The following is a 16323-nucleotide window of genomic DNA, read 5'->3' on the forward strand; positions in this document are numbered from 1 at the left end:
TGCACAGCTCCTGCTAAAATGCGTAGAGTATACAATATAAAAGTCTTGTGGGGACCCATCATCACAGGGCCCAAGATCAGGTTTCCAGTTGTCACTCCCAATGATGGCCCTACAAAAATGTACAATGTACCACCATAATAACCACAGTGTCCACCAAATGACTAGTAACTGAAATTATATTTACTCATTCAAAACTGTGGTTAAAAAAAAAACTGAAATATTCTGAAAGCTTCTTATGCTGTTTTAACACTAGTAACAATTCCTATAGATTATGGTTAATTGTTTTACATGAAATTTACATTAGTTGACCATTTGCCTAAATTAGTTGTGAAAAAAAGGCAGAACCCCACTAAACCTGGGAGAACGCCGAGGTCTACTACACAGGGACAGAAAGACGAGAAAATTAAGAATAACACTATAAAAACACCACTTACAAAGAAAGAATGCTAAATGCAGTATGTGTGACAAATAAATACCTAGAAGATTTTAGAATATTTATGACATATTATGGAATAATTATCAGTGTTAGTAACAGAATCAATATAAATGCATTTAACCACAGTGGTAGTAACTGGTGATTCAGTGATTGAACTGAAGGTTTTGGATAAACAGTATGTTCTAAATGACAGGGTTGTAAAATATAAAAAAGGCAAAATTAAGCATATTACACACACGCATACATACAGTAATTTCACAATGGCCAGATAAACATTTTCCTCAGATACAGACAATTACTGATGTCAAATTAAACTGAATCTAGTTTATTCAAGCGTTTGTTTTTACATACGACAAAGTTCCTCATTTGACAGTCATAAGATACATCTTCTCAAATTACATGATTTTCTTCTGACAATTTTGCAGTTTAAGTACATTTTACTGTTCAGTCTTCCACACTGATTCATATCCTAATGTACTGCTTTAGATTTACCTCGTCCTCTGTAATTCCCAGTCACCAAAAACCTGGAATTTTCAAATTGTAATGTGTAGGCCAGAAGAAAAAAAAATCGAAATTAATAAAACAAGTAATGAAAGTCATTCCTTCCTATAGTGAATATACATTTTTATAGTTATGCACTGCCTAAAAAAACATTTCATTGGCTAGATCATGCTCTCGGTGGAGTATTTATAAAATTAAAACATCAGTCTTGAAGTACAGTAGGTCATGGTACTCAGTATGGAACACAACGTGATCTTCCTCAAAGGGTCAAACGTTCATTCTCATGATGCTTTTTCGACTTACTGGTGACATTTGTGCACACATACGGCCTGAAAAGGTCATAGAGATGTTGGTCAAACAGCATATAGGCTTTCTGTATTTTGTGTAACATGGAAGCTTCTAATATACTTGGTAAAACAAGAAATATCCCAATATATCTAATGAAAAAGATCAAATTTCAGCTCTCTATCACAACAACAGGTTCTTTCTCGAGGTGTGCCTGCAGCGATCTGGCAACAATGACGCACTGGTCACTCGGCGGGCAGCTGTTGATCTTCCAGCCCATGCGATGCCGATTCTTCGTTGAAACTCCGGCACGTGCGCTCATGTCTCCTCATGTTTCCACTCTGGCTGAAGGTCTTTGAGCACCAGTTGCAGCGGTAAGGCCGTTCTCCGGTGTGTGTGCGCATATGCATCCGAAGGTAGTCAAACTTTGAGAAGTTTCTGCCGCACCAGTGACAGATGAAGGATCTTTCATGCAATTTCTTGTGCAGCTGCAGCTTTGCCAAGTCCTTTAACTGCCTTCCACATTTGTTACACTTATACGGCTCTTCATGATCTTTTGCGGATGCTCTCCTAGGCATGGTGAATCGTGTGCGAAGGCGCTCCTTCTTCTGTGGCCTCTTCAACAGGGTTGAAGCGTCACTGGCTGTTCTCATCTGGTGAGCGGGTTCCGAGTCTTGACATGGACCGGCGTGGGCAGGGGTGGTAGTAACTGAAGACGTTATTGTGATGATGGTGTCCTCGGGCTCAGTCTTGACCCTCGGTGTTGCCACAGTGGGTGCGTTCCTGTTCCACGTCTCATCCGTACTCAAGACATCTTTTTGATGCACTAGCTCTCTATCTTCTGCCTCTGTCTTACAGATTGAAATGACATCTAGTATGCGTGGCTTCAGTTCACTAGGTGAATCCTGACTCTGGGCATCGCCCTCCGTTTGCTGATCTTCTGGGTCTTCTGATTCAGCTGGGGACCCATATCCACATGCTGGTAATTCTGTGGGTGAGGCTTCATCAGGAGGGACATAGTGGACTCCTGTATGGTGAAAGCATGAAAACGGCATTCACTTAATTATTTTCATTATTAGTAGCAGTGTTGGTCATTTTATTCATCAAATGCATACAAATGTAAACATGACTGTTTTAAGGCTGTACAGAGTGACCTTTTTGTGCGTGCGACAAAGTATTTGTAATGGCTGAATGTTTATCTCTTAGAAACCTGTTTGACATGGACTGTTTGGTGTCATAAAGTTAAGTGCGCTATTGAGGAATTACATTTCACACTACGTGCATTACTCACAGCAGCCATTAAAGCAAGGCATTGTTCGTTTCATCAAGATAACGATCATTTCTGTGTCATCATATTTTCATTATTTGCATGAACAATAAATTGACAATTTAGGAAAAAACTTTTCTCCATTGTTCCCAAATTTTATGAACTCTTATCCATTAATTTCACTAAAATTATTACTATTATTTGAATATTTATATATTACTATTATCTGAAATTGAATGGAATTTAGTTTAGTAGACTCAAATTGAATTTTGATTATTATAGTTATAAATTCCCTTGATTAAGTCAGAGAGTGTGGAAGTCAAAGATAAGAATAAGATAAGTGTGGCCTAAAGTTTGGGATCAGTAAGATTTAAAAAAATGTTTTCTCTTATGTTCACTAAGGCTACCATTATTTGATCAAAGTACAGTAAAAACAGGGATGTTGTGAAGTATTATTACTATTTAAAATAAGGGTTCTATATTTAAAAATATACTTTATTCCTGTGATGACTCCGGTCTTCAGTGTCACATGATCTTTCGGAAATCATTCTTATACACCGATTTGGTGCTCAAGGAATATTCCTTCTTATCATCAATGGTAGGGTTGCTTAATATTTTTGTAGAAACCATGCTAAAGTTTTTTAAACATTCTTTGATGAATAAAGTTGAAAAGAACATTTATTTGAAATAGAAATCTTCTGTAACATTATAAATGTCTACTGTCACTTTTGTTCAATTATTGCAATCTTACTGAATAAAAGTATGAGAAAAAATAAAATAATTACAATTAAAGTACAGCAATATTGTTATTACGTATTACTGAAATCCTACATAGAAGTTATATTTAGGATTTCAGTAATACATAATAAAAATTTTATGAAAGCTTGACCAGTCCGCCACAATCGTTAATTGGTCGTTTTTACTCAAAGCCTTTAAATATATATTTGGATTTTATAAAGTTACGTAATGTCAATTTGAATGCAAGTGAAAATTTTGAACTTTTGTAATCCTTTAGAACCTTATATAATATGAGGTTCTAAAGGATTGCACAAGTTCTACATTTATATTTAGAACTTTTGCAATCCTATTGCAATCCTTTTGCACATTATATAAGGTTCTAAAGGATTTCAAAAGTTCTAAATTTTTTCTTGCATTCAAGTTGACATTACGTAACTTTATAAAAATCCAAATATACATAAATGCTTTGAGTAAAAACAACCAATTAACGATTGTGGCGGACTGGTCAAGCTTTCATAACACCAAACCTATCTTTCCTTTTCTTGTGGCCCTGCAACTGTAACGTTAGCCACTGTCCTCTCCATCTTTCTGAATGTAAAAGTGTTATTATCTTTAATATCCATTCAACGAGCTATGTTAAAATTCTGATATTGTAATTGCTGGATACGACGGGAAAAGACAAGACCAGTGATGCGAGGCAGACACTTAGCGGACAACATGCCATCTACGCTTCTGCGACATTCATTTCTACTATTAAATTGGAGTTTACAGAAAATGCAATCAACCTTCAACTGACCCAAATACCCCAAACAGCGTCTGTGTGTGTTAAAGTGTGAATATACCGTTTAAATGTGCCTGATTCTTGCTCAGCGCATCCCTGAGCTGTTGTTTCAGTCTCGCGTTTTCTGACCGTGTTTGGGTTGCTTCCTTTTGATAGTCCTTCACCGTCGCTTCCACCTCCACCCAAATATCACGAATGACAATTGACATTCGCTTCATCAGGTTAGATTGTAACTTATCTAGTCTCGACATTTTCACGAAGTATAAAACGAAAACAAATCCGACGAAACGCGAATAAAAGCAACTCTACACTTGCTTATTCTCCTCTTGGTTTAATGGCTGTTCGCAGACTCTAGATGCGTATCACTGCCACCTACTGTACTGTATGAACATGTACATCAAATCTACAAACTAGTTTTGAAATACCAGGCTAATGGCTAATCGCTTATTATTTTAATTATATTCTTTTTTATTTTTTTTACTGAAAATCTATGAGTGAATATTATTAATGTAATTATTCACTGTATTGTTTTGAGATATTTGTAGGTTCAGTGGCTGGCAGTGACGTCAGTTTCTAGCGGATGACTGGACATCATCATGAGGTCACGAGACACGTCCATTTACAGCGTTACCTAGCAACAACATTAAACCACCCTAGATATGGTTAGGTGACCGTGTACTATTTTGCACAGCTGACTGACATTTCTGGGTGTTTATGTCTATAAAGTTAGATTTGAGCCAATATCTTTAATGCTCATCTCACAGGCTTTGTTTTTGAATACATATTTAACGTTAGCGGAACTATGTAACAGTTACATTTTCACAGTAAGTTACCAAGAGATTATTTTGAACTCCTTTGCGCTTATTTGTGCTTTTTTCATTGATTAAAACTAGACAATACCTATGAACAAGTAACTATATTCGGAGAAATTATTTTAGTAGCTTTTCACGTTGTAGGATACTCTGGAGACTGTAATCACTCAAGTTTATTTCGGACGGTCAGTCGTTATTTGCGACACTACCCTTACAAAAAAATCCTGCAGGCATTCCTGAAGGATAAATCCTGCAGGACCTGCACACCTGCAAGGTCCTGTAGGATCCCACAGGATTTTCGTGATCATTTTCCTGTGGGACTCCTGCAGGAATCCCACAGGAATGCTACAGGAATCTCACAGAAATCCTACAGGAATCACACAGGAATGCTACAGGAATTCCACAGAAATCCTACAAGAATCCTACAGGAATCTCACAGAAATCCTACAGGAATGCTACAGGAATACCACAGAAATCCTACAAGAATCCTACAGGAATCTCACAGAAATCCTACAGGAATGCTACAGGAATACCACAGAAATCCTACAAGAATCATACAGGAATGCTACAGGAATCTCACAGAAATCCTACAAGAATCCTACAGGAATGCTACAGGAATACCACAGAAATCCTACAAGAATCCTACAGGAATCACAAGGGGCTTCTACAGGAAATATAAGAAAGAACCACATCTGAAAATGTATATATATATATATATATATATATATATACTTATTTATTTGATATTTGCATGATCCCTGCACAGAAAGCAGCATTCCTTCAGGAATTCCTGCAGGATATTTTTGTAAGGGTAGTCCGCAGTCTTAGTCAGAAACCGTAATAATAACAATCATTAACAATAGCCCCTTAAATAATAAATCTTAAATGTATGTATTTATGTAAATATTTGTATTCCCTTTACATGTTACTCTAAGAGGAGTAAATACTGCTCTCTTTTGACTTAGGTGCAAACACATTTTGGCTTGGTAATGTTTTAAAGACGGCCATAGGAAGGCGCTGTTGTGTGATATTATGTTTGGCAGCGACCAATGCAGTCCTATTCAATCTTATGAAACTGCTCTAAACTGCATATTTAATTTTTGGTGTGAGTGTTTCAAGGTTGCAAAACTTAATTAAGAATTTGGATACAATTATGTCTGAGCAGTTTACACTAAACTTTCATGAGCCTGGGATATTCCTTACTTAGTTAAACCTTTGATAAACACAGTAGTTTAAATCCTATTACAGACAGACAACCTTCATCTGTCTCAGAGGAACTGAGCTTTCCATCTATTAAATGGCTTAGCCTTTAATCATAAGATGTGTGATTGACTGTACTGCAGGGAATCACATCTTTCCATCTCAGGTATTAATTAAGTTCTGCGCACAATTGCCCTTATCCAAAACATGTCTACTGCTGTAAGCCAGTGAAAGAGTTATGACGTCTAGATGACGGTCTTTGTCCTTTTTGTATTATTACATACTCAAGCATAATGGAATCACATGCAGTATAAGAAATAGGAGTGGCAAATAATGAAGATATGTTAAAAAAAGGTTTTAAAAAATTGTATATATATATATATATATAATCACTAAATTTAATTTTACAGTTACACATCTAACCATGACAAAAGGGTCTTGGTTCATAATCCGAGATCAGTTTTATGTTAATACATCAATCAACCTCAGAGAGGTTGTTTGCATGCAACATCATAGTTACAATAGCTTTTAAAGACCTGTCCACTGTAATGAACATGCATCAGAAGGTTTAATGTGAGCTCGATGTCTGTGTATTACTCCCACCCTTACAGAGTTCTCAACTGCTATTACCATCACAGTCAAACAAGAACCTAAAGCTAGCCAAGCAGACAAAGATACAACCTCTCCCACTTAGATCAGATTTAACAATCATGTTATTTGATTAGATTGTGTAATTAAATCCAACAAGGTTAAGTGTGCACTCCATCTTGTCGTCTCCACTACTTCTGGTCTGTTTTCTTCTGGACATTTAACCTTCACCGGTCTCTCTCAGTCTGTTCAGTGCATATATATAAGAACGTATTTGGAAGTTAGGAATTGTGCATTGGCTAAATTCAGATGAAGTGTTAATTTAATCCTCATTAAGCTTATTAATTAGCAGCAGGGATTCATTTAGCAAATCTAGTGTTTTATGTGTAGGCAAAAGTTTGGTGTCAGAAAACATTTTCAAGGTTGTTTAAAGAAATCTCTTATGCTCACCACTAATTTGACCAAAAATACAGTACAGATAGTAATGCTGTGAAATACTGTTACTATTTAAGTACTTAACTTTTTTCTATTTGAATATTTTTTTAAATATAATTTATTCCTGTCATGGCCAAGCTGAATTTTCAGCAGTCATTACTCCAGTCTTCAGCGTTACAGGATTCTTCAGAAATCAGTCTGAAGTATTTCTGATTATTATCCGAAAACAGTTGTGCTGTCTAATAATTTTGAAATATTTTCAAGCATTTTAAATGCCTTTAATGTCACTTTTGATCAATTGAGTGTATCCTTGCTGAAATTTCATGCAATATAATACATATTAGACAAGATGTGAATAGAATAATAAAAAAACTCCATTGTACAAGCCTACATGTAATATGCGAATCAGACCTACGTATAAAAATAGGCAACAAATAAATAAAGTTACCCTATTACTGCTACTTCATCCATCCAACTTTCCCATTGCATTTAGGATGACTTGAGTTATTTGTCTAGTTTATCTCCCTTGAACCACCATATGTGAACGCTTAAGTAAAAACCGAAGGATCCATCTTCAAAAATAATGTTTCAGCTTTAATTGTTGCAGTCAGAAATCTTTCTCTCTGTCGTGTCTGACTTCAGAGCTTCCTTTTTTGCAGCCCCGGCCCACCCTCCCTTCTGTCTGGCAGCATTATCATTCACTTTTCAACATATTACTTGATTATGCTCACTATATTAAACAAAACATGCTTATATAATCATATGCCAAGCATGCTGGCTAAAACAACATGTCCTTATACATTTTTAGTTTCTGTGCCATTTCTTTTCTCTCTTTTCGATCGGCCCCTCCTCTTCCCGTCTGTTGCACAAAAATATCCCATTTTCACTGTCTCCATTTCAAAGCATCAACTTTAAACCAGTCTGTCTCTGCAGCTGCCATTAACCTGACTCGCTCACACTTGCTCTCGCCGTCTCCACTCCTCCAGAGTCTTTTAATAATGCATGCTGCTATAAAATTCAAATGAGATAGATTTTTTAAACACACCAGTGAAGTCTGAGTGCACGCTCTCATTTTCCCTATCCTGCTGCACCCCGGTCCCTCACTGTCCTCCTCGCCTACCAACCGTTGCCCTGGAAACTGTAACGTCCTGGAGACATGTGCGGTATTGAGGGAGCAAGGAAACAGCAGAGAGGGAAAGAGTGTGTCCTGTGAGGAACGAATAAACAATATATAAGGGCTTTTCCCACTTGAAATAGCTAACCCTGGGTCATTCTGAACCTTGGATAAACAGAATCCTGGGTTATCTTGCTTGATAATTTACACAGGGTTAACAATTAATTATTCATACACTGTTATTTCTCACTGTAAAATCCTAAAACCTGGGTTAAAGGGGTCATATGATGCGATTTCAAGTTTTCCTTTCACTTTGGAGTGTTACAAGCTGTTCTTGAATAGATAAGATCCCTGAAGTTGCAAAGACTAAAGTCTCAAAACCAAAGAGATATTCTTTATCAAAGTTAAGGATCTTTAAAAAAGCATCATATGACCCCTTTAACATTGTGTATTTGCGCTGTCAGTGTCATTGACTGGAGTCACATAAATGATACCATATTTTCCATTAAAAATTGCAAAATTTGAGTAAAATATTGAGTAGTTTGCATCACTGGATATTATTATAAACAGCTGTCAAATATTGTGTTTTGCTACTTTCATCTAACCTTGCTCTCATTCAATGTTAAAACTGAAGTTTCACACTGGGATTCTAGTTCTGTGAACAATAAACCTTGCCTACTTTAATTTGATTGGCCATCTCAATCATTTTGACACTGGCAAGCGCTCATAGACAGCTGAGGCACACACCAGCCTAAAAATGTAACTTGTAAAGTTAAAATAGACCTTTATGCATAATTACGTGCAGCAGAACAGTGGAAGAATTTAAAATGTTGGGGGAGACAGTTTGGCCATTTTTAATTTTGGCCATTTCTTGCTCCCATCAATGTCTATGGTGGTTACGGCCCTGGTCGTAAAATTCTAACAGCAGTGTTTCACTCTGATTAAGTTGACACTACAATGTGGGTCAACACCACAAAAGCAGTGCTAAGCCTGCCCTGGAGCAGGGTTTCATAAACCCAGTTAAAAAGCAGTGCTCACCCGCTTCTAAATTACAAGTGTGAACTCTACCTTTACCCAGGTTAAAAGTGGGATTAGAACGACAATAACCCAGGGTTAAAAGTGTGAAAAGCCCTTAACTGAGACCTAACGGCTGGCACACGGAGCCTCAAGTGTGTTTATAATGACAGAGAATGAACACACAGGAGTGGCATAATGAGAGACAGTTTATTCACTGGACTCAACGATGCATAATCAGTGTTGGTACAGAGCAGAAGAAGGATCAATACCGCAAGATCTATCAAACGCTTCGGTTTAGATACAGTGTACATCACATATTGTTGTTCCAAAGCAATTAATTAAGGCATGCACAGGCAGATCTGCATGAAATCAGGATTATATTAGCAACAAGAGTTATCATAATGCCTCCCAAATCATTTCATGTCACAGAGGAAAAATCTTGACTAGCACAGGTGCTTTCACCAAAATGCAGTTGAATTTGTAAGGGAATGTTTAACACAAAAACATTATTTTTCTTCACATCAATAAATAGATACTTTGAGCAGCAGGTAGAACTTGTAGCCCAGAGAATTGACTCAGCTGGTGTCTCTGAAACATTTCTTTATAGAATTGCACTGTGCAGCATAGGCGATCTGTAATTGGTGTGTAAACATGCTTGTAAGGTCAAAGTTTTAGCAAAGCACAAACGGCATACAAAACAAATGGCCGCGGACTTGCTGTACGCTGAGAGGGCCGATTTCAAAATGCATACCAATAAAAATTTGTGAAAGCACTGCAGTGTTAACAGTCAAGATTTGCATTACGAACACTGTTCATGTCCATCGAAGAGATTCAGATTACCAGACACGAATGGAAGCAGTACAAATATGTACAGACACATATATACATAAATATGTATATACAAGCATGAATACGTAAGCAGGTTAAATATAAATATAGCTGAGCAGAACAATTCAAGAGAACAAAAGTCAAGCTGGCATTCACTGACTGCACACGGTTGGATCAAATGTGCATGCTACGCTCATTCATATTTGAGTGGTGGGGATGTAGAGCAGTCGCAAACTGAAATGTATCAAAAAGAGGATTGTAGCCCCATCCGTCATGCAAGCCAAACCCAAAGTCACCCTCTCGTCACCCAACCTGAGTCAGCATGCTTATCGACATTCATACTGTTTGTGGTACGGAATATGTTGCGCTAGATACAGAACATTTACAAAGAGCAACACATGTGTAATTTTATCTATAAAAGAACTCCATATGTAGGGATGCACAATAAGATCCTGATATTTTAAATGTACAGTTTGGTAGTATTTAAATTTATGTTTTATCAATATAAATCTGGATATTTGGCCATTTAATTGTGCATGTTAATTTCCTATATTTTTACATATTAATTTATCAATTTATTGGTCAGTCAGTATTAGATTTTTTTGACTGATATTTCTGTATTTTTACATAAATGTATCGGCTGGTTGGAATAAAAAATAGCGGTCAGTCAATATTAAATTTTTTTTTAATTGATATTGGATAATTGTGCGTGCTCATTTCCTCTGTTTTTACATACATTTAATGATCAGTCTGTAGCATTTAAGTTTATCTGTCTGGCAATATTGGATAATGTTTGGTTGATTTTTTATTTATTTATCAGTTGTCATATTTAAATGCATCAGTAATTTTTTATTTTATTTTAGGCTTATATATTGGATTTGTAAATGTGCATCCCTACATATATGCCTTCTTAAAAATGCATATATGCTCTCATTTCCTGTTTCAGTCACAAACATGCCCCCCTAAGCTGGAGTCTTGGCAGAGTCTGAATTTTGGCACATCGGTGTGGCCTGACCAGGAAGGATTCAGGTATCATTCTGTTGAGCAACACAAATCATTCCACTAAACAAAGTTTGTAGCTGTGTAAAATGATTCGTCATGGTCGAAACATCCTAGTGTTCCTGCTGAATGTATCAGATTCTACTGTAAACATTACGGTATAAAAACATGACTGTTTGTATCATAATTTTGCCTCATACTGCTAAAACACAATACTAAATTAATGGTCTGCTTTCTGTTTGCCTTGAAGGATCTGGTCGAGCATAGCTGTGAGGAAGAGGGGAGGGCATGTTGGCGAGCGTTACGATATTGGCTTCCTCACACTCACACACACACACACGCAAGCAGCCAATCAGAGGCGGCTCAGATCCCTCTCGACACTACTGCATTCCCTACATCTCGCCATCTCTGGGGTATCTTTTCATCTGAAGCTACTGCCCCCCTCCTCTCCTCCCTCCTCTCCTTCTCTCTCCATCCCTCCATCTGTGTGAAACAAAAGACTGCGGCTAGGTCTCGATCCCTCCCACTTTCTCCTCACCTCTCCCTCCTTCTCTATCTGTAGGATTCTCTGATACATCATCTCTTGCTTATGTGTGATAACCTCATCCTAATATCTGTACATTGTGAGAGAGAGAAAGAGAGAGAGAGGCTCCTGTGCTGTTTTTCCACATCGTTTCAATCCTTTGAGACAAAATCATCATGTCTAATCAAAAATGAAGAGCCCATGTTTAAACGCTGGGTGCAGCTCATCCTTTCATCAAAGGAAAAAAGAAAGCCTAGATGAAAGTGTGTCTAGAGCAGCTCTTAAAGTAATTGGACTCATCTGTGGATGGATGCCAACTCGGAAGCCATCTGCTGTTTTATATAATCGATTACATTTTAATCTGAGCTTGTCTTTATAGATTCACACTTCTGAACAGGGATACTAAAATCAGCTTGTGCATAAAAAATACTTCTAATCTTTGTCGAGAACCAAATCCCCTCCAACTCCCTCTCATTCTTTTCCTCCCTCACATCCTCAAGGGGTGCATGACAAATGAAATAAGATCATATGTGTGGTCTCCTTACTGATATCATCTCAAACGATGAGTCCTTTGTTGAAAAAAAACAAAAAAAACAAACATGCATGCCTTGCTCGTGATTCCAGGCATTCGAAGAGCTGAAGAGTCCATGTTGTTTTTGATAGTTCTGGCACGATAGAAGATAAATGTAACATCCAGCTTCAGAGTCTTCAGATAGAGTACAAAACAACTGAAAAAGCATTCAGGAGCATTCAGATGTAGAGAGATGAAGAAGAAAATGGTCATCATGGATTGGTTGTTGTCTTGAGTGTCGCGACGGCCATCAGGTCTTAAGTATTACTGAAAGAGAAGAAGAGGTGTTGAAAGAATGAAGCAAAGTGAATTTCAAACAAAACACCTACTTCAAAAATGATACACATATAAACATTTCAATATATAAAAAAAAGTTGCACAATTTCTTTGCACAAAAGCTTTTTTGTCTACAACAGACACAAGAAGAGACACAACAAACAATATTGCTTTACAAAGCCAGCTTGTGATGTTTCTGTTCTTTAGCATTGTGTATTTTTTCAAACCATTCAAACGTTTGGGGCCAGTAGGATTTTGTTTTTGTAACAAATTAATGCTTTTATTCAGAAAGGATTAATTACATTGATCAAAAGTGACAGTAAATACATTTAGAGTGTTACAAAAAGATTTCTATTCAAATAAATGCTGTCCTGTTGAACTTTCTGTTCATTACAAAATCTTGAAAAGACACGGTTTCCACAATAATATTAATCAGCTCAACTGTTTTCAGTTACATTGATAATAGTAAGAAATGTTTCTTGAGCAGCAAATCAGCATATTAGAATGATTCCTGAAGGATCATGCAGTAATAATGCTGAAAATTCAGCTTGCCATGTTAAAATATATCAAACTAGAAAACAGTTATTTTCAATTGTAATAATATTTTACATTACTACTATTTTTCACTATATTTTTGATAAAATAAATGCAGCCTTGTATAAGAACATAAGAGACTTCTTTCAGAAACATTAAAAAATTTTACCGACCCAAACTTTTAAATGGTGCATGTCACATTCCAGATCCTGAACTGACAAAAAATTTAATCTTAATCTAACCTTTAAAATACAATATGTGATCCTGGACCACAAAACCAGTCATAAGTAGCACAGGTATATTTGTAGCAATAGCCAAAAATACATTGTATGGGTCAAAAGTATTGATTTTTCATATATGCTAAAAATCATTAGGATATTAAGTAAAGATCATGTTCCATGAAGATATTTTGTAAATGTCCTACTGTAAATATATTAAAACTTAATTTTTGATTAGTAATATGCATTGCTAATAACTTCATTTGGACAACTTTAAAGGCGATTTTCTCAATATTTAGATTTTTTTGCACCCTCAGATTCCAGATTTTCAAATAGTTGTATCTCTCCAAATATTGTCCTATCCTAACAAACCATACATCAATGGAAAGCTTATTTATTCAGCTTTCAGATGATGTATAAATCTCAATTTCGAAAAATTTACTCTTATGACTGGTGAAAATCACTGCTTATACAAACTATAAAACAACAAACTTAGATCCATTAGATACAGGCCAAAGATCAATCTCACCTGTAATCAGATCTCATTCTCATCCTGACCGTGAGCTAAAGTTTCAGCTTGACATTGATCCAAATCACAAAGTCAGCTCTAAGCTTGTATTCAGTTTCACATGCTCTGGCCTCATGGAAAAGATACTCACCACCCCAGTTGATGACGATAGTAATAATAATGATGAAAATCCCACCCACCAATGACACGATGGACAGGATTTTTGCATTCTGGCCCAGACGACGCGCACCATCCACATTGCCCTGCTGCAGACTGTTTCGAGACTGAGAGTAAGAAGAGAAGTTGAATGAAAAGGAGGAAAACAAATAATTCCATTATCACCACAAGGAATTATGCCAAATACAGTTTCTTGGCTAGTAAGAAATGTTTTCAACTGAACCTCCAAAGGCAAAGAAGTTACTTTCGTACACTGCGTAGCATAATTCTTGCATACACAAGTGAAATCGCAGTCCCTCCTTACTCGACAGAAACTGTATCCAGCAATCCCACCCCCTGAACACACAAGCACACACCATGACTGAGAAGGTCAAGCCGACAATGTTAATGGGCCAGACAGGGCAGAGGCAGGCCAGAATCGCCCATATGAGATAATCGTTGGGTTTGGGTCCATCTCCAACATCAGTGGCTGCGCTGGGCTGTCGGGTGAGTGACGGTCGAGGTGACCCGGCGTGACTCACTGACCCGGAGCGGCTGCTCAGCCTGGCTCGCCCATTTGCGTGCGCATGGTTGGGCTTGGCGTGCTGCTGACGAGGAGGAGAAGCAGCGCTCGGAGACCTTTCGATAGGACCAGGGCAAACACCATTACCTGTAGTCATGCGAAAGAGAGAAACACACCTATAAGCCTGCATTTCAGAGTGTCTGTTTTTAAAAGAAGCAATTCTTTTGTGTTTCTAAACTAAAGGCACCGCACCAATATCTCCTGCTCAGTTTTTACTGGCAGAGGGGAACTACATCTGACTCATCTACTTGTTGAGAAAAACAGACAAGAAAAGAGAGTGGGGGATGGTACAAAAGCTGAGAAGAAAAGGGAGTGAAAGCAGAGCGAGGTTGTAAATCATTTTATATCAGTCTGGCTCCTGGTCTAAGATTAACACTAAAAGAATCTGAGAAAAAAATGAATGCTGAGAGATCATTTTTCTCAAAAGGACAGAAGGAGCAGCTTGTAAATCACTGTGGGACTAAGGTGATTATTAAAGACACCATGCCTTGACAAGTGCTGTTTTCTTTCCTTTGTTAATGCACTGTCATTCAAAAGTTAGTATGATTTATTAAAAAGAAATGTAATACTTTTGTTCAGTAAGGATGCACTGAATTATTAAAAGTTGACAGTAAACAGATCGTTTATAAAATTAACAAAAACTGGTTATGCTGCAGTTCTTTAGAACTTTCTATGCATCAGTGAAATTTTGGGGGGGGAAATGTATCATGGTTTCCACAAAAGTATTAACTGTGTTCAACATTGATAATGATAAGCAATATTTCTTAAGCAAATCAGCATATTAGACTGATTTCTGAAGGATCATGTGACACTGGAGACTGAAGTAATGATGCTGAAATCACAGAAATAAATGACATTTTCAGATATATTAAAACAGTTATTAACAGTTATTAAATTGTAGTAATATATCACAATAATAATGTTTTACTGTATTTTTGATCAAATAAATGCAGCACTGTTAGACTTAAGAGACTTCTTTCAAAAACATAAAAAATCTTACCCCCATATTTTGAACGGTACTGTAAGTTTCCTATTGAAACAGGAAGTGGGGGGTGTCGTATCAAAGGGCTACTAGATTTGCTACTTAATATTGCTAGTCAGAGGCAAGTGATATTAGGGGAAGTGCTGACTAAAATATATATATGCCTGTGAGTGCAAGATAATGTCATGAGTCTAATAAATTTGAATCTACTAAATGTTAATTTTGTAAGCTTTTAGGTGTACACTAGCATACAGATGACCTCGAAGCTAGCAGACATGGACTTAACGCCACAAAACTCTAATTTTGATGCCATGGGGTCTGATGACAGGTAATGACAGGTGATATGAGCAGATCCTGATCTACTACCTGAAATGTAAAATTAAAATTAATTCATATTGAAAAATATTCTATAAACTATTTAATAAACAAACGATGCAAAATGCATGACTAAAATTATTTTAAAATAGTTATTTACTTGTTTCCATATTCTCGTCGATGACTGTCAGGTGATCTCTGGGTGGGGCATCCTGAGAGGGGGCGGGGTCTCCAGCGGGGCTAGGTGTTGTGGTGGGGGGTGGATCTTGTTGCTCGGTCTTGACTGGCTGTGAGGTGTTGGCGGTGAGGTCCGACTTTGTATCAGGTTGCTGACTGGTCTCTTGCTCTGATTGTTGCCGTTGCTGTTCTTCCTCCACTGCACCAGGGGCAGCAGTGGGAATGCTGGCCTCAGCGTTCACATCCATTCCCAAGATGTTTATGACAACTGATGTGTGGCAAAATCAAGCTTATATGTCTGTATAAATTTAGGGTTTCTGATTCGTTGAGAACTGTTGGGTAAAAAACAATAAAAATATTTAAGACATTATATAAATTGTACAATGCCTATTAACATGCGTTTATATTATGAAGCCAATAATTTACACTATCATTCAGTCTTGTGTGTAAATACTATCATTCAGTCTTGTGTGTAAATA

General features: G+C 37.0%; 2 protein-coding genes across 4 annotated transcripts in view; both read right to left on the reverse strand.

Annotated features, from left to right (window-relative positions):
• Positions 1 to 284: 284 nt before the first annotated feature.
• Positions 285 to 4362, reverse strand: LOC107660992 (zinc finger protein 16-like). The gene is made up of 2 exons (XM_016450433.1): positions 4070 to 4362; positions 285 to 2249 (listed from the first exon to the last, which is right to left on the reverse strand). Exons 1-2 carry the CDS (start codon positions 4257 to 4259, stop codon positions 1468 to 1470), a joined length of 972 nt encoding a protein of 323 aa, XP_016305919.1. The 5' UTR covers positions 4260 to 4362; the 3' UTR covers positions 285 to 1467.
• A 7418-nt stretch (positions 4363 to 11780) lies between these two features.
• LOC107661000 (tumor suppressor candidate 5 homolog) overlaps positions 11781 to 16323 on the reverse strand; it is a 6771-nt gene continuing 2228 nt past the window's right edge. For 2 of the 3 annotated variants that reach the window (XM_016450441.1, XM_016450450.1), the window contains 3 exons: positions 15828 to 16176; positions 14165 to 14457; positions 13623 to 13915 (listed from right to left, as the gene is read on the reverse strand). In XM_016450441.1, coding sequence (XP_016305927.1) covers positions 13688 to 13915; positions 14165 to 14457; positions 15828 to 16092 — 786 coding nt within the window. In that variant the 5' untranslated portion in view covers positions 16093 to 16176 and the 3' untranslated portion in view covers positions 13623 to 13687. Of the gene's footprint in view, positions 12363 to 13622; positions 13916 to 14164; positions 14458 to 15827; positions 16177 to 16323 lie in introns of those variants that run through there. The other variant, XM_016450457.1, reaches the window with a different exon arrangement.

The sequence above is a fragment of the Sinocyclocheilus anshuiensis genome, unplaced genomic scaffold, assembly GCF_001515605.1.
Source record: "Sinocyclocheilus anshuiensis isolate Anshui unplaced genomic scaffold, SAMN03320099.WGS_v1.1 scaffold2630, whole genome shotgun sequence".
NCBI classification, from domain to species: Eukaryota; Metazoa; Chordata; class Actinopteri; order Cypriniformes; family Cyprinidae; genus Sinocyclocheilus; species Sinocyclocheilus anshuiensis.

Bases quoted from the DNA above. Each gene is read 5' to 3' on its own strand.
- LOC107660992 (XM_016450433.1), bottom strand. From the start codon at position 4,259: ATGTCGAGACTAGATAAGTTACAATCTAACCTGATGAAGCGAATGTCA. The intron at 2,250-4,069 runs GTATATTCACAC...TTCACCATACAG, and splicing joins GAATCAGGCACATTTAAACG to GAGTCCACTATGTCCCTCCT.